Genomic DNA, 22216 nt, shown 5'->3' on the forward strand with positions numbered 1-22216 from the left:
CGATGACTACCAACTGGCTAACAGGACGGTTTTGCCTACGGTGACTTTTCTCATCATTTGTTTACACCTATACCTATAAAGTGCTTTTAACATCTTCAAGGTATATAAAGCATCATAAATATGTGTAACTTTAACAAAAACATGTATTAGAATATAAAATATACGTGTGCATCATACCAACTTCATAGAAAAAAGTGAAATCGATGGACAATTTTGCTCTCGTAGTACAAAACAAATAACCTTTTATTGCAAATTTTAAGTAGAACAATCGTATTTCCCATAAAAAAAATAAGTTTTCCTTGAGGATCCCAAAATAAATTGCTGTACGATCAGTCCATAACTGACTGTATTCTAGTAGCGATTTCAATTTTTTTTACTGTATGAACAGTCGTGATTTTGAAGGGGAAAAAAAAGGCAATTTGAAGGTATCTTCGTATTTATATGATATTATGAACTGTCCAGGGAACTTTAAAGTGTAATATCGTTCATCAGACAATATAAATATAGATATGATGATTTTTGTAGACTGCAAAATAATTGTATTTTTGTTCCGTCAGTCTTGTTTAAAATCAAACGCCTAAAGAGCAATACTTGATTTGCTTGTGGACTTTGTAATAGTGTATCGTTGCAGTTATCTTTTTAGCTATAACATTTTAAAAGACTATTTACACCGTCCACCGAAACATTCAGGTTAAAAGTTGGTATTAGTCGACCCTGAGAAAAACTTTGGGATGGGGTGAAAAGGAGGCACATTATTAATATCTACTGACTTTGTTATTTGAAAATTGTTAATGAAAGGTACATGTTAAATTCAAATCAATATAAATGCTGTAATGCATTCAAGTATACAAAAGATATATTTCTTTTTTCAGGATAATCCAATGACAGAGTTTCGCTGTTTTTATTGCACAAATGTACGGTCAAGAGATTTTGCAGAACTGGTAGATCATTGCATAATTCGTCATGATTCAGAAGAATTAAAGTTGAAAATGGCAACACGTGTTTAATCATCTACTACAAATGTCCGAACAAAAAACTTCAAGCTAATACCTGCTGACATTAAGAAGGACAATAAATTCATAATTCCCCAATGTGAATCATACACACTTAATAGATGTAACATTTCTTCGGAACTGTTGTCACCTGTAAAGAAGAAATGTGGAACAGAATCTGAACAGAATGACACTGAAAGCATATCATTAACACAAAAACTTAGTTCTGTTTCAATTAAAGATAACAGCCATATTCTCGTAAATAGCAGTAACGATTCCGCCAATGATCATGAAAGTATGGTTACGAGTTCGAAAATGTCAACAAAGCATACACAGACTGAAGATTCGGCTGTCATAAATCTAAATGAGACAAACAAAAATGATCAAGTGTTATTAAAAGAAATTTTACAGTTAGTTCCTACAGTACTTGAAAATTTGAAAAGTTGCAATAAACAAGATATGTATGTGAAGTTCCATACATTGATAAACGAGAACAAGCTTCCTATGAATAACATTGCTTTCCTGCTTTTCTCAGACGTCGTTGAATGGTTCTCAAAAAGTAACACACATGCAATGAGATATTCACAAGATGTTAAACAGTTCTGGAAAGTTGGACATGAACTTTTTAAAGGAAAATTTCTTCGTTTTATGGCAGGATGGAAAAACCAAGGTCAGGAAGCCAAAGGTCATACAAAGCCAGAATAATCGGCTATCAACTTCGCAGTTCCAGATAGAAAATATCTAGACAGCACCGAGTTATCACATAAACTAAAAAAACATACAGCCTGGAATATTGGACGAAATGATCGAGTTGATTTATGCTGATAGCTGCTGTCTTTCTAAGACATTTAAGCTATGCGTAGATGGAAAGAAAAAAAACCATGGCGCTCAAAATCAAGTATACGGTGATGTTAATCTTTGGGGATACGAAGGTCCACCAACTCTTCAGGATTGTAAAGACAAACTCAGCATAGACAAGAAGCTTGTAGAAGACTTCACTGAAATATTAAACAAGATTGAAAAAAGAGATATTTATGATTTGAATCATATACCAGAACACCTGAAAAATGATATTTCAAGAGTAGCAAAACAAATGATCTGTAATTTAAGTCAAAGACTGCGAAAATTGCAAACAGTAAAACAGTCGAAGGTAATTGCTCTAGAAAAGCTAAAGGTTACGTGTATCAATGATGCTATGAAAGCAAAATATTCCTATGCTCTAAGTACAATAAAACTTTCATATTTAAGCTAGACTTATGCATAAGTAGACTACTGAGAGTAATTGATTCGATAGGCCACGCACCTCCGTCTGTAATGGTGTTCAAACATTTTATAACAAAGGAGACGCTTGCGATTTATCAATTCAGCAGAATTACGTCTGTTTGACTGGTTTGAAAGTCGAAGTGGATATCCAAAACTTAAACACGTCACTCATTAAACAAAGATCAGATGAATGGCATTCTATTAGGAAAACCGCTAAAGTTACCGGAAGTACCGCTCACCAAGCACTAGGATTGTCAGGACTTAAGAAATTACAAGAACATTTTGAATACGTCTTTCATCAAAAAGACAGACCAGATTTTTCGGAGGATGCCCAAAAGAGAATGAAATATGGAACTGACAATGAAATTAATGCCATAGGAACTCTTGTTTCTAAGATATTGCCAATCTTTTATCCGAACTTCTCATTTGTTGAGGAGGGTTGTGAGGTATTATGTGACAAAGATGAAACACTTCTCATTGTCAGTTCAGATGGTAGTGCTAGATACTTTAATTCAGAAAACTACAAGCCATCTGATGCAGTTGCTCTTGCTATAGAAATCAAGTGTCCCTATCCAAATAAACTGTATACAACTCCAGTTTATTACAAGATGCCTTGGTATTACGTGATACAGGTTTTATCTGAAATGTATGTATTGAATGCAAGTAGCTTGCTATTCCTATGCTACAGTACCGATAGTACAATCGTTTGTGTTGCAAACTTTGACGAAGAGCTGTGGAATGAAATACTGGCAAAACTAAAAACAATATACGGTACTGAGAAGCCAGTAATGCCAAAAAAACTACCAGATGAACTAAAGACAATAAAAGAAAAAATCAAAACCTACTGTGACAATAAAGTACAGTTTCTAGCTGAAATCCCATCTTGTCAAGTAAGTAGAGAATGTAAACACGAACATTCATCAGTGGAAAGTGAGAAGATAGGTCAGAATTGTCATACAAGTTGTTTAGATTCAGTCAAACCTCAGACCAAACATGATGTTACAACTTTACAGATGACAACGATTGAAATCAACAGTTGTTTAGACCAAACGTACTCGCTTGAAAGGCACCTTGCTAACGAAGTACTTATATTTCTTATTTCAGATTTAGATCGAATTCACGAGAGAGAGAAGCAACACTCAACCCCTGTCGGTTTCAGCATGAAGGGTTACAGTTTAACCTCATCTGTAATGCGAAAGATGATCGATGATATTTTGCAAAGATGTTTCCTTAATGGCTTATATACGCCTGTTGTCTCGTTTGATGGACAGTGGTCCCAGTTGGCAGTTTGACAAATTCCGAAAGAACGAGGAACATAATAATTTTTATTCTCTCATAGTTTCACAGAACAACTGACAAGACTTAAGGTTATACAAAACATCTTCAAACGTTTTTAAATTTCTTAGATCGAAAATCTCATTAAATGAAGAAACAACTGAAGAAGAAGAGGAAGAAGCTACTTCTAAAACTGTACTAGATGCGCTGCCACCACAGATTGCGGAAACAGTTGATGAAAACATAATATCTGAAATCGACAGTGTTTGTACAAATTCAAAACTAGACACATGTACTGACATTTCATTAGATATGACAGACTCGTTAAATGATATATTTGAAGATAATTTATCAGAAAAAATAACAGAATCAATGGAAGTTGATGTTTCAGATCCGATCAGATGTAGCAGACATCTACAGAGCTGAACGACAGTCCTATGAGTTTTCTAACAGCTTCCGACTTTGAAAGAATGTTGTCAGCTTTAATCTTAGATAACAAAAAAGTGAGTGCTATAAAGTGGCAAAGTTTGAAGGTTGAAGACTTTGCAAACTATTTTGAATTGCACGATGGAATAGGCAAGAAATTCACGAGACATGAGTTACAAATTTGTGTGAGAACCATATCATAAAAACTGAAGACTGAAAGTATCCAATTTACCTTGTCATGGCCGAAAGCTAAATTGATAGAATTGCTTTTTCAATTTGTTTCTTCTCCATTGTCTCTCCAAAAAAAGTTGTTAGGAAAGAAAAAAGAAAAAAAGATGCTTTCACTAAAGAAGTTGTGTATAATAGAAATCGACAAATTTCCAAAGCATATTCTAAACATTATTTATGCCGAACATATTTTTCCTGGTAGATTTAATCACTGGCAACAACACTCTCCATTTGCAAAGAAAACTCTATTTTCAGGAATTGAACAATCCGTGACATTGTATTCAATGCCTGAATACATTCCAGAACGATACATGTATCAGTTCAATCTTCTTGACTGTCATCACTTGTTTGTGAATGCGAGAGTGAAGTGCTGTAGTACTGGAATAGACGCGTGTGGGATAAAAAAAAAAAAAAGAAGCTTGGATCAAAGTTGCGAAAAATAGCAATGTCAATGGTTGTGGCCTTAGCCTAGCATTATTCGAGGATTTAGTTGACAAACAGAGCAATGGATTCGCACAAAAAACTTTTTCTGAAGACGTAGAAAAAGCTTTGCATTCAAATGGGGATTTTAATGAAGCCCTTTTCTGACGACTGATAAGAGAGTGGTATGCGGCTGAATATGACCCAGGAATTGATGTTATAGATATAATGGCAATCATACCACATATTCTTTTTATATTTATGCACTTAGATTAATTACTCGAATACATTCCTCACTATGGCCTTTGACACAAGAATGTAAGTACACTGTGCACACAAATGACTCGACTATTTGAATCCCAATGAAGAATAAATATTTTATCAAGTAACATAAATACGATATATTAAGGAGATACATTAAATATACACGAGTTAAAACATTTTATTATCGATTTCAGATTTTGTTTTCAGATATAAATAGGTGTACATGATCATGTTGATATTACAAATATATGATTGTATATTTACACAACTGGTGCAACTTACAAAAAATTTAAAACGAATCTTTCCAATTATCATTTCTGTAACATTCATTTGCATAATATTCCAATTACATTCTATAAATCAAAACAGTATATATACATAATTCATAAATTATGCTTAAACAAATATTTTTTCGAAATATTTAATGTCACTTTCTGTTTATGAATATGGTAAAGAAAGCAACAAACACCATACCAGACAGTGTCTTTGTAGATCGAGTTATAGAAGGAGCTGCGTTACACAAATTGGCGGTACATAAATACTCTGTATAACTCGAACCTGGTGGTACCATACCATTCTTCTTGCAGCCTCTTCTTACTTCTGAAAATGTAACCAAGAGATGTCTTAATGTATGGCAATTAATAGAGCACTGTGAAGAAAATCAATCTGAAGGCAAAATACAAAGTTTCCTAAAACAACTTAAAGTTACAAGTGTGTGTGCTCAAACCTGTCATTGGAAAATACGACCCGTTGAAAAGGCTAAAGAAACATACGGGCAGAGGCATATGCTGTAATATATGTCTCTGATACGGTCAACACCTAGAAATATTATGAGAGTTATTTTACGTGCTGAGAGAATGACAATCCGCTAGAATTGTACGAAAATGGTAGTATACAAAAAATTAAATAAAAACACTACAAAACAGAACCTTTAAAATGATATTGTGTATTAAAACAGCAATCAGTTTTAATCGTAGGCCCAAAGCAAATAAGAAACCTTTGATAATTCATACATTTCAATAGATTTTACGTCATTTCTAATCAACGTAAGTATCTTTTAAGTGTTATAGTTCAACACATATCTTGCTTGATAAAGAAGTACGTTAAGATTGAAGGTCACATTTTATCAAATATACTAGTAGATGGCAGGTGACGAGATTTCGTCGCACAATGAATTGTGACAAAATTTGTTTTTTAAAGCTATATCTTGATTTATTATTTATGTCTCTAGTTGAATACAGAAATCTTTCTTACATAATATGCTATGCAATGTTAATACATGTAGCACGATAGAAAAACAATACCATAAGCTAATAAAAAAGTTTTGTCATTATTCACATATGATGCCTCACACATTTTATGTTTGGTAGAGTCACGAGTTTTAAAAAGTATATGTTCATAATCCACACTACTAGAATGATCTGATCATATCAACAAATAAACGAATGCAACAGAAGTTAGTGTGTGTGTGTGTGTACTATGAATTTTCTAGAACCAATGATACCATTGCCCACCTTTACTTTCCGACTTAAAAATGTAAGGTTGATTTGCGTTTTAAGTTCTACGTATACAAAGTTTCATTATATCCTTTTTGTATCTATTCCGTGTATACTAAACTAGACAAAGAACCTAGTTATATCATAAGCCAATCCATATCCATATAGACACGTACACTTTCGTTTAAACCAGCCTCTACATTTTGCGTTTCGTGGCCGTATTCTCACCGCGATTAAAAGAAATGTAATGCACATTTTTATCGAATTTAGTGTAGAAATTTTTTGAAAAGATTATTTACTAGTACTTGTTACCATTACATGGAATAATATGGATTGGAGTTGATCCATTTGTCACAATTTCGTGTTTCTGATCTCTATAACCTTATAAATTTGAAAAAAAAGTATAGTGCTAAAGATTAATTTTGATATACACAAGTATATCAGTGTATTAAAATTTCAAAATGAAGAAAACTATAAAAATGAAGCCCAAGAAATAGACTTGGTTTCAAAAGAAAACAATGATAATGGCAAAATCTTGTATACATACCACTGGCATAAGAAAATAAAACCCATTTATAGCACTGTGTGTTACAAGAAACAGTTTTCAGATAGTTTGGCAATGGATCTGTCAGGCCACACGAACTTTGTTGATTGGACGAAGTACAATTATAACATTGAAAAGCTGAAAATATAAAATAACATTAATAGCATTTGTATAAGATATACATATATAGTGATCGAAATTAACCGATCGATGTCTGCGATCTCCATAAAGCTAATTATACCCGGCCATGTACATTGTTATGCGTCTTTCCCAACCAAGGAACATAGTTGTTGTCATTTGTTATACCTTACAGACTGTCTGTCTGTCTATTTGGGACTTTGTATTTGGATGATAGATCTCGCGTTGTCTATGTTATGTTAATTCACAGCTTGTTTGCACACGCGTGTAGATTTAGAAATTGACATACAGTTTAGACTTGTTCATTATTGAAGAAAATAGGCGGACATTTATTAATTGGTGCACACTATGTCTTTTGTTTTTTTTGGGTTTTCTGTGTCGTTTGGTTGACATTCTTAGATATACTCGACGTCTGCTTGTCTTTGTATTAAAAGAAAATGGTTTTAAAATTCATTGTGTTTCAATAGCGGAGATTTTAATCTCTCTCTTTTTTTTTCTTTCTTTACTACTTTTTTAAATAAAATATTTTAAACAAAATATTTGATGCTTCTTCGCTTAACAAGTGACATTTAGGATTGAAAACAAAGAATGGTCAACCGATTCCGAATTGATGGACATAAAGCAGATATCCACTTGAAACACTGCTGAAAAGTTACGCGAGATTTGGCGGAAAGATGTTTTTGAAGGAGAAAACACCAAGTCAATTCTGGAAAAGTAAGGTGTAATACCTAGATTATTATTCTTAACAGTAGGGTAAGTAAGAAATTAACACGAATAATAGAAAAATGTTCATTAAAAGGGGCCAAAACAAAAGTTAACCTTATCAATGTTCACATGCAGAAATGTGCAGTTCGAAATCATCGAACGCAAGCAACATAGCAATTAAGTCATCTATATCTAAGGATTTCGATACAAGAATATTTTTCGCAGGCTCTATTAAGTAATTTCTGATATGTCTGCAACGCAGGGGGAGTAGTACTCCGTATAGAACAAGGAACACTAAACACAAAAAACCAACAAAGTATCTCAAAACATTAAAAGCAACTACGAGGACGAGTCAAAACAGGAACCAACGAAAATTCTGTTTAGTTTATGGCCATAACACTCCGGGTTGAAAGAAAAGAAAAGAAGAAAGAAAGAGGCTTAAATTTCAAACCGACACATACATCCATTCATTAGGAACTGGAAGAACACATACAAACATTTTGACATCATTATATTAAAAAAAAATACAATATTTGCCAACAAAGAAGAGGAAGATGAATGTTCAAGAAGGAAAGCTTATCAAATGTCAATTCCTCAAGGGAAGAAATGTTTATCTTAAAAGATACATAAAAACTTATTAAAAGCAATACTTCCACTTCAGCGGGAAACATTTCGTTCTTGTGACAAATAACGTAAAAATGTCCAAAATAAGGTTAGAAAATGAATATTCTTACTAAAATAAAATTAAGAACGGAAATGTGGAATGTGAAAAAGAGACAACAAGCGTCAAAGTATTTCTGATTTTCATCCACATAACAAGTATTCCGCTTAAACGAAAATCAGAGAGACAGCGTTCAAAGCAGACAAGGAACATCTATCTCAGTTTGGAATCATAAATGGGGATAGTTTTAAATGTCTTTGGCGAATGAATAACATTTGCGAAATACTGTTTGAATTCATATTCTGGGTCGTTTTTATATTCAAATGTATGAACAATGATTGTGCGAGGTATGCATGTACTATTTTTTCATTGGATAACGATTGTTGGACCATATATAGTTTTGTATGAAACTCATAATGCAGAACACAAAATAAAAAGTATTTAGTCTCAATTGAAATACCTTGACGTGTGCTATTGGCATCACTTAGATTATATAAGATTGTTAAAACTGACAATTACTGACACCCATTTCGTAGTTCGTAGTACAGAAAAGATTTGTTTTTTTTAAAAGGAATTTCATTTTGTCCATATGTCATGTAAATCCCCAAGCGTACTTTTTTAAGCTTGAATAATGTCACAAGATGTCAAAGTTTAAAGAGATTAAACTCAGTATTTTAGTAGCTGCGATATTTTTTTACATATATCAGTGACTATAAAAATACGATGTTTTCAAAGAAAGTCAACAAAGTATTAGGACTACACGGAAACTATTATGTGTACTAGCTACACCGAGCGTGTGGTGAAGATTTGTCTATTTGCGCCTATACATCAATCATTTTACTATTCCAAAATCTGTAATTTGAATCTAATATAAATAAACTCATCGTAGATACCAGGACTAAATTTAGTAAAATTAAAATTAAAAAATTAAAAAAGAATTACCTGAAGCTTCACCAATGATAAACCCACAAATAAACAATATACCAACTGTAACCCTCATTTTTCCAGTTAGAATATCTAATGTAAATTGTTAACTCGAGGCTAGATATGTTGAACGCAATGTTTCCCGACAAAGATGAAGTGGGAGATTAATGTTCAGGTAGGAGAAAAAGGAAAGTTCATTTTATTATTTCCTCAAGTGAAGAAATGTGAATATTAAACTTGAGACCCTGACATGGATACTTATCAAAAACAGTACTTCCTCATCAGCTGGAAGCATTTCATATTTGTGACAAACAACGTTAAACGCATATTATTATGAACATATAGGGTTAACAAATGGGTATTCTTACTCAATAGTTATCAAAGGTATCAGAATTATAATTTAATAGCCAGACGAGCGTTTCGTCTACATACCTCATCAGTGATGCTCAGATCAAAATAGTTAGAAAGTCAAACAAGTACAAAGTTGAAGTGCATTGATGACCCCAAAAGTTGTGCCAAATACGACTAAAGTCATCTATGCCTGGGATAAGAAAATTCTTAGTATTTCGAATCAGTAAATCTATAAAAATGATTATATAAATGATTTTCATGTTGAACGCAATTTTTACCGACACAGAAGAAGAGGAAGAGGATTGTTCAGTAAGGGAAAATCTATCATTTCCTCAACTGCAGAAAGAAGTAATTTAAACTTGAGACCCTGGCATAGATGCTTATCATATCAAAAACAATACTTCCTCTTCAGCTGGAAACATTTTATGTGTGTGACGAATAAAGTAAACCCCATTCTAAAATGCCCATTATAGGGTGAACAAATTGGCATTCTTTCTCAAAGTATTGTTAATTGTTTTCAGAGTGCAAGCTTCCCATTTTTAAGAAAACTACAAAATGTAGACAGACAGTTTTTAACGCAAATTAGTTACACCTATTTCACTTTTAAACCATAAATGGGGAGAGTTTTAATTGAATTTGACGAAATAAATTAATGCGAGATATACATGTAGAATTCTGTTAATTTGATTGATGAACCATAGTTTCGTTTGAAACTCATATTGAAATAAAGAACACAAAAGCAGTGTTCAATCTCAGCTGAAATACCATGATATTGATATCAGCACGACTATTTGATTGTAAAAAAAAATATAACTAACTAACACTTTAATGTTTACAGATCATAGAAGATGATTTCTAAATTTTTTTTTCTCAAAGTACTAGATAAAATGATTGTAATTTTTGTCCACATTCTAAGCAAATCTCCGAATTACTTAATATTATCTCGAATTATGTATTAAGACGCCAAAATTTAAATAACTTGATCAATATTTTAGCAGTTGTGAAAATTTTACAAATGACCCTTTATCAATTCAATGACGTTTAACAACATGATGGGGTTTTTTTTTTGTTTTTTTTTTAAAGAATTCAACAAACTATAAGACAATGCGGACATTATTTTGTCTGTGTATACTATGAAAACCGTGTGATAATTATTTGGTTTATTTGCACATATGCATCAACATTTGAAAATTTCGAAAAAACATAGTTTTAATCTAAGATATAATTTAAAGTTAGATTTTTTTTTTACCTGAAGCATCATTAATGATAAACCCACAAATAAACAATATAACAACTGTAAACTTCATCTTTCCAGTTGTTAGAATATCTAATGTAAATTGATAACTCGAGGCTATCACGAGATGTTGAACTTATATGTATCTAAATAAAGTGTGATAACCTTAGGTAACTGACCCCTAATTCGTTGCTACACTATTTACTTTATCTGATATAAGACAAATACAAGTAATAATAATAATAAAAACAAATGTTGACTTCAGACTTATTTTAACCAACCAGAATAACATCTTGGCACTTGATAGTACCATACTAATGTAAATTTCAAAACATATTTATTTCTGGTCTTCTTAATTTTTGTCTCGAGCGTACATGACTAAGAACAGTAAAAAGCAAGTGACATGTGTACGGAAATTAAAACATACATACGTAATATAACTTCTGAATCGCATATAAAAGAGATGGGTGATACAAACATAACAGGAAATGTTTAATATGTCGAAGTACACAGCCTCAATCCGTTTGTAGTACATGTAATTTCGTTGTCTTTTGTAAATATCAAATTTTTATTAAAAAGAGAGATAAAAAGATAATGTATAAAATGAAAGGTCACAACGGAAAATTGAAGTCATCTCTACTCTCTATTGCCCACTACGCTCAAAGTTATGATGTAGCCCAATATCTCAAGCTATGTTTTAGCATCTTTTTATCATAATCACTTAACTTTGAATTAGCATTAAGAGGACGACATCCATACAGTGAAACGGAGAGTTAAAAGATAATGGGAACATAACTTTTTTCATTCTTCTTGAGATGTCAGGTATACGACAATGAAACCCGATTCAATAAAACAAGTGAAAAAAAGAAACAACAATCTAATGAGTACAGAATTCTCTTCGATCTTGTACTTGTTTTGCTTTATAACTATTTCTATCTAAGCGTCACTGAGTCTTATTTAGATGAAATGCGCGTCTGACGTATTTCAAAAACTATAAGCCTGGTACCTTTGCTAACTATAAGACACAACTTATTTTTGTCCTTATTTTTGTCCTTATATCTCTGAACAGATAAAACTACCATTACAACACACACGAACAATGTAATACTAATTTTATATAGAAATGAAGAAGAAAAAAACGACTAGACTTACATAATGATTTGATGCACACATTTTTAATAACACAGTAAACATTTTGACAAACTAGAAGTTTATAGTGTTTACTTCAGAAGTATAGAGATAAAAAACAAAATCAAATAACACATCATCCATGTCATCAAAATACATCCATTATTAGTATTTTCTAATTCTGTAACTTTGTGTGTAGTAAATAAAGGCTGAACTCGTTTATGTAACCATTCCAAACCAACTGTGTCGTTTTCTTCTTTTAGATATGGTGACACCTTCTCCCAAACCTCTTCATGGTAGTTGTTAATCCATTTGATCTACAATACATAAAATACCATTGAATTATAATAAAGGTAAGGGGGAACATGTATTTGTCTCAATCTTACTGTCTGAGACGTTAGTTCAACCAAAGAGTGTCTAATAATTCACCTCCTTTCACATTTTACAATCATTTCGTGCAGTTTTATCCGAGTACAACGAAATGTTTGACGTATAAAAAATATCGTTGAATTACAAACAAAATCTTGCATATTTGCACATAACTAAAATGTCTTTAGATATAATCCTACTATTGGTTATATGCAGACATTAAATTAAAATAAATAGTTTCCTGCCAACGATCAGTCACCAAGCTCGTTTCAAGATCAACTAACAGGTGATAATATCATGATACATTTGGTGCTTCCGAAGTGTTAATCTGGATTTATCTAAATTATATCGCCATCATGAAGTGAATATGTCACAATTGACTGGTGACATATTACATATACTGTAACATTTCGTTCGGGTGATATTTATCGAATTTGACATTTATTCGGTTTTAGTTGCGTTTTCATTCATTGTTTTCTGGATGTTCCGCATTTTTTACCTGTTATTCACTATTTATTGACCAATGTAAACATTTTAAACAGAAGCAATTTTATCATTTCTGTAATAAAATCTTAAATCACAGGTTGTTTTCACAACATCCTTTTTATCTCACCACAGCCTTTACATATCAAACAAAGACACACACGAACTATACTTATTACCTGTTGGTCACTTAGTAAGCTGGACTTGATTAAATGAGGTTCATATGGAACAAAAGTTATTGTGCCAAATTCCAAAAAGTCACACTTAGAGAAGTTGTTCTAAAATATACAAGTAAACTCTAACTATATTTGAATTGAATGAAAACAAGGTTATAATGCATATTCTTTTTCTTTATGTTTAACGTTTTCGATTACTCTATATACAAATGTTATCCAAAACAACTTCCTTTTCGTTATCGTCTTTATATAAAACCGTTAATTTGCATCGAAGATATTGAAAGTGTTTATGATGGTTTCATTGGTAATGATTGCTTACGAAAATCTTAGTACTTAACTTCCATATTTGTTTCTCGAAATACTATATTAATGTGAGTTCCATTATGGATATATATTTGACCTGTTCGGTTTTAACAAATAACTTGTTCTGGTTGTTTCAATTCGGAATCATTGAAGCTCTCCCAGTAACAAGTGGTTTTCTCCGGGCACTCCGGTTTCCTCCACTTATATAAACTGGCCGCCACAAAATAGCTTAAAAGCCCAATAACAAGTGTCTCATTTCTTCATCTTGTACAATTGTGCAATATTAAATGTGAACTATATAAATATGTAGCCGTATGATCCCGTTATTGTTCTGAATGTTTTTTTCCTTATGCAGAAATGCAAATGAGACGTTTTGATAATGACTCAATATTTATTCTCATGAAATCTTTATTAACCCAGCTAAGTTGCTATTGATGTGTTAAAACTTTCAATACTTTTAAAACTATTAAAGACTAGGTTACCGGTATGAAGCCAGATGTATGTACCCGTCTTTATCATTTTTTTTTCCAGTTGATATGTTATGTGTTTCTGCGTTTTTGCAAGTGATAATTTTGTACACTTGTCTTTCCTATCTGTTAATTTCCTGTCTACTCCATCATTTTTCGCCAGCCAGATTCATGCAAATTCCAAATTAAAGTTTAAAAACTTACCATTCTGTTCATTTTTTTCACAATGACTACATTTTCTAATCTCATACCAAATTTTCCCACTTCATAATATCCAGGTTCTGTAAAATATATTTTATTGTGTTAATTAAATGTAACATAACAAAAATACCAAATCCAAGAAAAATTCAACACGAAGAGTCTAAAATACATATATTTCTATATATTGTCAGCTTCAGTATTTGTCTATATTGTTGGGGTTTGATGCCATCTTACACGTTTGTGTAAGTTAATCAGTAACACACTTTTAGTCATATAAATGAAACATTCGATGAGCAGAACAACTTATATCTGATGTCTTTTGCAATATTAATATTGTTTCTTGAATTTCAATCTTATTTTATATCATATCCTTTTTAGATAGTCTTCTAAATTATAATCGTACCATTAGAGAAGCACATATCCTCCTCAACTGGATAATCAGCTGGATCTGGTATATGTAGAAGCTGAGTCTGTTCTGAAATTTTATTTCCTATTAATTTTAAGTCTAAAAACAAACTTTCATTTGTTGGTTCACATCCATCAAAAGAAAGATATGTGTCGTAAAACTGATGAATTTTCGTCAAATCGAAAAGAACGCCAAACAAAAAGTAGCCTTAAAAAATTATGACAATTTTTCAAAAAGAGCGATACCAGACAGAAGGCTTGACATCTATACTAGAAATTGTCACCAAACGCGTTATTTCCAATTTAAACTATAACTTATATCATGCATTGCATTCCTTGTGGTATAGGGGAAATTATCTAACTATATTTTTACTTTATATGTTCTATAAAAAACAATAGTACACCGCTGTTCGAAAGTTATAAATCGATTGAGAAAAAACAAATCCGGGTTACGAACTGAAACCAAGGGAAACTTATCAACTATACGAGGAAAACAATGAAACAATGAAACAACAGAAACACTATAGTACAACAAAAAACCAAATGACAAAGTAACACACACAAACACGAACAATAAGATAACAACTGCCAGTTGTCTGACTTGGTACAGGACATTTTTAGGGGGGGAAATGGTGGGTTGAACCTGGTATTGTGTCTAGCCTAACCTCGCGCTTTTATGGTAATGTTAAATGTAACACTAAAAGGACAACATTACATGACAGGACTACAGTACAAATAAATGCAAGAACATTTAAGACAGAGAAATACACAAATAAACATTACAATAATACATTTCGACATACTAATAGTTATCAAAGGTTCAAGGTTGATAATTTAATACGCCAGACGCGCGTTTCATCTACACAGGACTCATCAGTGACTCTAAGATCAACATAGTGTGGAAGCCAAACAACTATAAACTAAAAAAAGCATTGATGACTTTGAATTCCAAAAGATTGTGCCAAATACGGCTAAGGTTATCTCTGCCTGGAATAAGAACATTTTTAGTATTTAGAATAATTCATACTTTTGCAAACAGTAAATTCACATAAAAAAGGCCCATATAATTGATATTTATGTTAGTGCTGACTAACCACTGAACAAAAACAGCACAACAGAACCACGCATTGTCTTTCACAAGACTTGATCGACGCCACAAAAGTGACGTCATAGCTAAATTTATAAAAATTTGATACACAAAATGTAGTTAAAGATTAGGTTTGAAGTTATCGTACTATACGTTAAACTTTATTTGGAGTATAATTAACAATCAGATATGGCACCAACAACTGTCGAGAAAACCTACCATATCCAAAGAAATTGGTTTCCAGGGGTATGTCACTGGCGTAGCTAGCTCTAGAACTTGATATACGAGCTGGACCTTCTACAACTACGCCATAATGAGCAATACCATGGCCTGTTTCATGGGGATAGTCAACTCCGATCTCCCAAAGTGGTTGTCTAATAGCCGAATCTATTTCTTTTCCTACAAAATGCAATGGAAAAAAGTAAAACCGATATGATGTGTATTATCTCAACTCGCTTCGACATGCTTTCGCGGTCTTAGATCTTTATATACCAGTTGTCTGTAATTTATCGATAATATCATATTCTCGAAAATTACATTTTGACCGAGTTTTGAATTGCATACGACAGGAGATTTAGGCATATCAAGACTAACTTCTTCTGTAGATGCACTCTATTTCGATCTTTTTGGAGATCATGCGATCCCTCAGTATTTCTTTGTTTCTTTGATTTGGAATTTTAAAGTCGATTTGCTAGATATGAACATTGGTAAGCTATGGTCGCGTTTAATTTACCGTCGTGAATGCATGTTATAAAGTTGATAGATATTAAGCATTCATTTATCAAAATTTATGATCATTCCTTAAACCTTCATTAAATAAGTAACTTATATCTGATGTATCAATTAAACGTAAAATACCGGTTCGACCCACAGGAAACTTGTGCATAGCAAGGTTGAGATGTGCCATCAGTACTCTTGTATATATTTCCTGTAAAAAAAAAAGTGATATTTTGGCAGTCATTGCAATCATCATCGTTTAAATATTCAACAGAACAATTTTATATCTGATCAATTTAGGAGCGCACGATAGTTTCAAAAGATGCACACTCTAACGAAGTTAACCCATTCAATCCAAAACAGAGAAAATCAAGTATCTTGCAGAATAATATTTTTTTTAAAAGACAAAACTTTGTAAGCTAAACCTCTCACTTGTACATGACAGTCGCATTAAATTCCATTATATTGACAACCATATGTGAACAAAACAACAAACATTAAAGGTAAAAATGCCAAAAAGAGGGATACAGCAGTCAATAACATAGTGTTAATATCTCAATCGCTATAAAACAAACAAATATGTAAACACACTTTTACCATGGCACAACAACACAATGACGGGATGTATAAGTATTAATATTTATTGTTCGATATGCGTAAAAGGAGGCAGATTTGTAAAAGCAAGGTTCTCGGTTTTAAATCCTGAATATCTATTTCAAATGTAAATCATCGTTATGTGCTGATTTTGGCAAAACTTTTAGGAATTTTGGTCCTCAATGCTCTTCAACTTCGTACTTTATTTGGCCTTTTTAACTTTTTTGGATTCGAGCGTCATTGGTGAGTCTTTTTTGTAGACGAGACGCGCGTCTGGCGTATATGCTAAATTTAGTCCTGGTATCCATGATGAGTTTATCTACCTGAATAAAATATTGTTTAAACTAAAAGGAAATGCTTCATACAGAATTAATACGTTTTATTGAAGTTCATTGATTCAAAATTTTATTATCAAAACTTGACAGATAAACCTTGATAACTACGGCCAGTGTAGTCCCAAATCGTACCATTTCATTTTTATATTCATCATTCGGAACAAAAAATACCAACTATTTGAACTATTTTAAAAGAAATGTAATTGCTCTTCCTTTCTGTGTACTAAATACAAAGCACATTTTTAAATAAGATCAATCAACCTTTTCATGATCCGATGGAATACCATAATGGAATGTTCTGGTCAAATCACTTGTTCCATCCCTGAAAGTAATAATAGCATTTGTTCTTTAATTGGATTCAACCACGCTTCACATTTATTATATTATGATTGGAATTTTATATGACGTAAATATTTTCATGAAAATCGTACAAGAAATCGTATCAAATCAAAAAAAAAATTTACTTTCTAGTTTCTTGATAATTTCTCAAATCATCAACGGAAAATTCCAGGAAGGTATGTTATAAATCATTTTAGAACAGAAGCACTGTGTACTGGTCTGATGATACTACCGAAGACAAGCAGACCAACAACAGTGGTAGTGACAAAACGCTAGAAAATGAAAAGAAACCTTTTATTTTTTTCGTCCAAAGCGCTTTACTTCAAAAGCAAATAGATTTGAAAACCAAGCCAATTTTAAGCATAATAAATTGCGAAAGGTAACAGGCATATAATTTCATACGTCAAACGCGCGTTTTGTCTACATAAATCAGGCCTCTGCTTTTTTTATTTAAATATATTTCAAATTTTGCCATACCATGGACTTTGATATTATAATATAAGTATTAAAATTTGTTCAGTGTTGTAGGCTTCATGAATGCCTTTAATTGTTAACAGCCTAGTCATTAAGTCTCATGAATTGTTGTCTGATTTGCAATCATATAACATATATTTTCTTATGTCGAAATACTTAAGCTACAAGAACAAATGGCAGTTGAAAAGAATGGTCAAATCCACCAAAGGTCAACTTTACCTTAATAATCATAGAATTCGTGCAAATTATATAAATAATATGATATATATTCGAATCCCTTTATTTAAATATGCAAATGTTTTTTGAAATCTTACAAATACTGTCCTCCAGAATCCAGTAGAAATGATTCAGACGTAGCAAGATGTCTAGATGCATTTTCCACAGGATACGCTAGTAGAGGTACAGTTGATATACCACTGCCCGCCAGAGCTAGAAAACTCTCGTCTCTGTACAGATCCAATTCCCTAAAACATGGATTATTGATACTTTAATTCAGAAAACTGAATGAACTTAACATGTAGAAATTATTTCTAGACCACGGATATTAAGTTTTAACCATTAAAATGAAGTCCTTCATTTCAACAATTATATACCATTCTGCTTAAGATAAATATATTCAATTCACTTCCATTTTGCTCAATTGAAATTGAAATTTATCGCTTAATACAAACATTTTGCAATCAAAAATACGAAATAAAACGATATGCAATTCTAAGATTTGAACAATAACGCAAAATAAAGTTATCAAATGAACATATTTTTGGTATCATTCAAGCAACACTGAGTCCACAAAGGATAAAATAAAGTATGGAATTCTTCGAATTGAAAAAACAAACAAACATGTTAGTTTTATTTAAACGCAGGCGATTTTCCGGATGTCTCCTAGTATTTATATATATATGACAGGAATACATTGGTTTAGAAAATTCAAATGCAAAGATTTAAGATTTTATACATTCCAGAAAACGCATTATTATGATAATTATATACTATAGAGTACAGCACTATTACAGTTGATTTTTCACTCTTTCCTTGATTGATAATGTTTGAGCTTTTCAGTTTGATGAACTTACTCTTTTTAATTTACCTTGAGTTTTTTTTTTTAAACTTACAATTTGAAAATGAAATAATGTTTGAACATTTGAAAGAAATCTACACTCTGATATAGGAAGATGTGGTATGAGTGCCAATGAGACAACACATTGTTTGTTCAAGTAACTTAGTAGTTAAAACAGACTACGTGTATTGTGCAAAAGCTATAAAGTTGATTTTGCTTGTCAAAATTTGATTGAGATACTCATGATTAATCATAATTATTGTAGAAAAGATAACCGTATTACAATGGTTCACAATAATAACATGGAATTGTTTTGTTTCATCTCAGTACCTTCTTGCATGTATAGCTTCTATAGTTGCTTTATACACTGTCCATGGAATTCCTTCAGAAATCTGAATAAAAAAATAATAAAAGTGATAATCATCGGTTATAATGAGTTAGCTTTGTAAAATACAACGTTTGATGCATTTGTGAATATCACATCACAAATAGCCAAATACACGTATGGTTATTTAAATTGAATAAATCAGATAAATTTTTACACATAATCATGTTTGTTGATAAGCTTTCGTTAACACACATTGTGAGATGCATTAAATGATTTTGTGTCATGGATGGATATACCATATCATTTGTTTTTCTATTATATTGCAGTCTGTTAACATATAAAAAATGTCTAAAATTTTCCGTTTATTCTATCTTGTATCATGTATATCAGAATACTGAGCTCTTCCGTCTTGCTTTTTTATTTAAATATTATTTTTTCCTTTCTTTTAATAAATATCAGCTTTTTCTGTTTTTGTAATTTGACCAAATGTTTTAGTTATCGACGCATTTCTTTGTATTTTATTTGGACTTCCAACTTTTTAGATTTGAGTGCTACTGATGAGCCTAATGCAGACTAAATGTGCGTTTGGTGCACACACCATTATCAGCCTAGTTTCGTTGCTGGTTTTTATACACTTCGTTATTAGTATACAAACCTCTTTTTCCATTCTAGCAAACAAGGAAACCATTTTCACGGAATCTTCTAACTATGAAAATAACAATAGTAAAAAATATGTTGTAAAAGTATTTAATAAAAATTGTATTTAATGAGAAATAAATTCAAATTACCAGGAAGAACACAAAATACAAGCAAAAACATACATAATGTGAATAAAATATATTGTTGATTCTATTTTCATTAACTGTATTCGAACATTAGTGAACTTCTGTTACCGCTTATTATATATAGCACCAGTGTGGCTATTTCGATTAAGATTAAAAAGCCGACAAAAAAACGGATATTTAATCTCTTTTATTGTTAAAAGATCTCGACTAGAATTTTGTATGATTAAACCATTAAAGCATTCTTACAACAGCATGCCTCATTCCCATTCGTTCTACATCATTCTTCCTTGCTTTATGCGCAAGTGTTGGTGGGATTCCTTGGTATAACTTTTCCTGAAAAGAATACCAATTTACACATTTCTTTATCAAAAACTTTTAAAGCAGGTATGACATTGATGTTACTCAGGAGATGAAGCGTACAATGTTCATAATTCACATTATTGATAACTCTTGCATTTAGGACAAAGAAAAACAACACTGAAATAATTTAAAACAAGTTATAAAAAATTTCCATTAAATAAACTGATGATATTTTTTGTGATATCATTTTGCCTATATATACCTAACGCAAATGTATTCTGTTTTGTATTGACAGCATATCACAACAGATAGATATAAAATAGATATAAAGAACAGACGGTATTTGTATAAGCAAATGAAAGTACCAAGTCAGAAATATGACAGTTGTATTCCATTCGTTTGATGTGTTTTAGATTTTGATTCTACCATTGCATTAGGTACTTTCCGTTTTGAATTTTCCACGGAGTTCGGCGTGTTTTTGTTATTTACTTTTTTCATAATTTCAAATACATTTTACGTTTTAATATTTCTGAGCAATGAAGATACTACCGGCAACGAATCATGTGGAAAAAAACGGTATTGTTTTGCATTTTTGTCAAACATAGAAAGGTAAAAGTAATCAAAACAAACGATATAAGATGTAATAAGACAATATATATCTGAACAAAATAATAGTGCACATGTTCGTATCTTAAACGTTAATATCAGTATGCTTATTGAATGAATAATGAATTCCATACGAATATGGATAAAAGATTTGGACATAAGCATTGGGACAGATACATTACAGTAAAGTAATGTTCAAATAATATTATTAAGGTGGTATCCAATACTTTCACTAAAATTAATATGGCTCGTTTAATTTTCATAAAATTTTGTCAAAATATTTACTTTGACTCTTTAACAAAAATATTAAAAAAAAATAATTTTGAACCAATCGTTTTGTCAAAAAAATTACACTGGTTATATAGCAATTTGACAAACATCGATTTTGATCATTGAGAAGCTTAATATTCCCTTTACAACACAACGTAATTAAAACGTTTCGCTGACTTTACAGAGTTATCTCCCTGTAGTGTTAGGTACCACCTTAATAGAACTTTGAAAAACATTTCACACTGCACTCTTGTATTTGCAATATTTTCCTGCGTATTACCACCTTGGTTGTAGTATGAATATATATTTTACCTCAGGAATTGAAGAATATATTTTGTAATTGCAGGAGAACGACACCATGATTTTCTTTATCTCTCTCCGTTTAGCTATTTTTACAATGTCCTCAATAAAACTGGAATGGTTGTATTCCCTGACCTTGAAAAAAGTTTCAAAGAAACACCATTTAAATGGATAAGAAAATTGAATCCTTAAGGTGTAATACCACCATTGATTTTCCCCTATTAGTCTTTGTTAAACTTGCACTTTTCAAAAAATTGTGCAGAATTTATCTTTGTTTCAAATAAAGAAATACTTGGCATGAGTAAAGTTTTATCCTGTCCAGTTCTATAGAAAAGTTTTCACATAACATTTCATTGCATATAAGAAAATAACCATCATTGGAAGTTAACCAATCAAATTTATCCCCTTATTCTATGTGTGCACAAGGTTTAGTCACCATGTAACCTCAAGATTACAAAATTTTCAGTAGAAATCACAAATAAAAAATAATGGTGTTTAGAAATACACAAGACATATGTTTATGACACAGAAATAGTTTTACTTCAATAAAATGTAAGATTAATTACCTACA

At 31.5% G+C, this 22216-nt stretch overlaps 3 protein-coding genes and 1 long non-coding RNA gene across 6 annotated transcripts in view; 1 reads left to right on the forward strand and 3 right to left on the reverse strand.

The window, feature by feature from the left end:
* On the forward strand, positions 1–3559 carry LOC134710847 (uncharacterized). The gene is made up of 2 exons (XM_063571256.1): positions 1–100; positions 873–3559. Exon 2 carries the CDS (start codon positions 2597–2599, stop codon positions 3545–3547), a length of 951 nt encoding a protein of 316 aa, XP_063427326.1. The 5' UTR covers positions 1–100; positions 873–2596; the 3' UTR covers positions 3548–3559.
* Positions 3560–5028: 1469 nt separating this feature from the next.
* Positions 5029–11112, reverse strand: LOC134710855 (uncharacterized). 2 transcript variants are annotated; one of them, XM_063571267.1, is made up of 3 exons: positions 10937–11112; positions 6912–7046; positions 5029–5468 (listed from the first exon to the last, which is right to left on the reverse strand). In XM_063571267.1, exons 1-3 carry the CDS (start codon positions 10992–10994, stop codon positions 5296–5298), a joined length of 366 nt encoding a protein of 121 aa, XP_063427337.1. In that variant the 5' UTR covers positions 10995–11112; the 3' UTR covers positions 5029–5295. The 2 variants fall into 2 exon arrangements, with proteins under 2 accessions (XP_063427337.1, XP_063427345.1); XM_063571275.1 differs by lacking the exon at positions 10937–11112 and adding an exon at positions 9355–9491.
* Positions 11113–12079: 967 nt separating this feature from the next.
* LOC134710872 (uncharacterized) lies at positions 12080–13191 on the reverse strand. Its single transcript, XR_010106133.1, has 2 exons — positions 13081–13191; positions 12080–12366 (listed from the first exon to the last, which is right to left on the reverse strand). It is a non-coding gene; the product is annotated as an uncharacterized LOC134710872 (long non-coding RNA).
* A 738-nt stretch (positions 13192–13929) lies between these two features.
* The window catches only part of LOC134710880 (xaa-Pro aminopeptidase 1-like), a 31262-nt gene continuing 22975 nt past the window's right edge, over positions 13930–22216 (reverse strand). For both annotated transcript variants that reach the window (XM_063571298.1, XM_063571292.1), the window contains exons 11-20: positions 21658–21780; positions 20416–20502; positions 20040–20090; positions 19387–19448; positions 18314–18463; positions 17448–17508; positions 16399–16468; positions 15760–15939; positions 14452–14523; positions 13930–14128 (exon numbers count right to left, since the gene is read on the reverse strand). In XM_063571298.1, the coding sequence (XP_063427368.1) occupies positions 14040–14128; positions 14452–14523; positions 15760–15939; positions 16399–16468; positions 17448–17508; positions 18314–18463; positions 19387–19448; positions 20040–20090; positions 20416–20502; positions 21658–21780 (945 nt within the window). In that variant the 3' untranslated portion in view covers positions 13930–14039. The remainder of the gene's footprint in view (positions 14129–14451; positions 14524–15759; positions 15940–16398; positions 16469–17447; positions 17509–18313; positions 18464–19386; positions 19449–20039; positions 20091–20415; positions 20503–21657; positions 21781–22216) is intronic.

Source organism: Mytilus trossulus, chromosome 1 (genome assembly GCF_036588685.1).
Source record: "Mytilus trossulus isolate FHL-02 chromosome 1, PNRI_Mtr1.1.1.hap1, whole genome shotgun sequence".
NCBI classification, from domain to species: Eukaryota; Metazoa; Mollusca; class Bivalvia; order Mytilida; family Mytilidae; genus Mytilus; species Mytilus trossulus.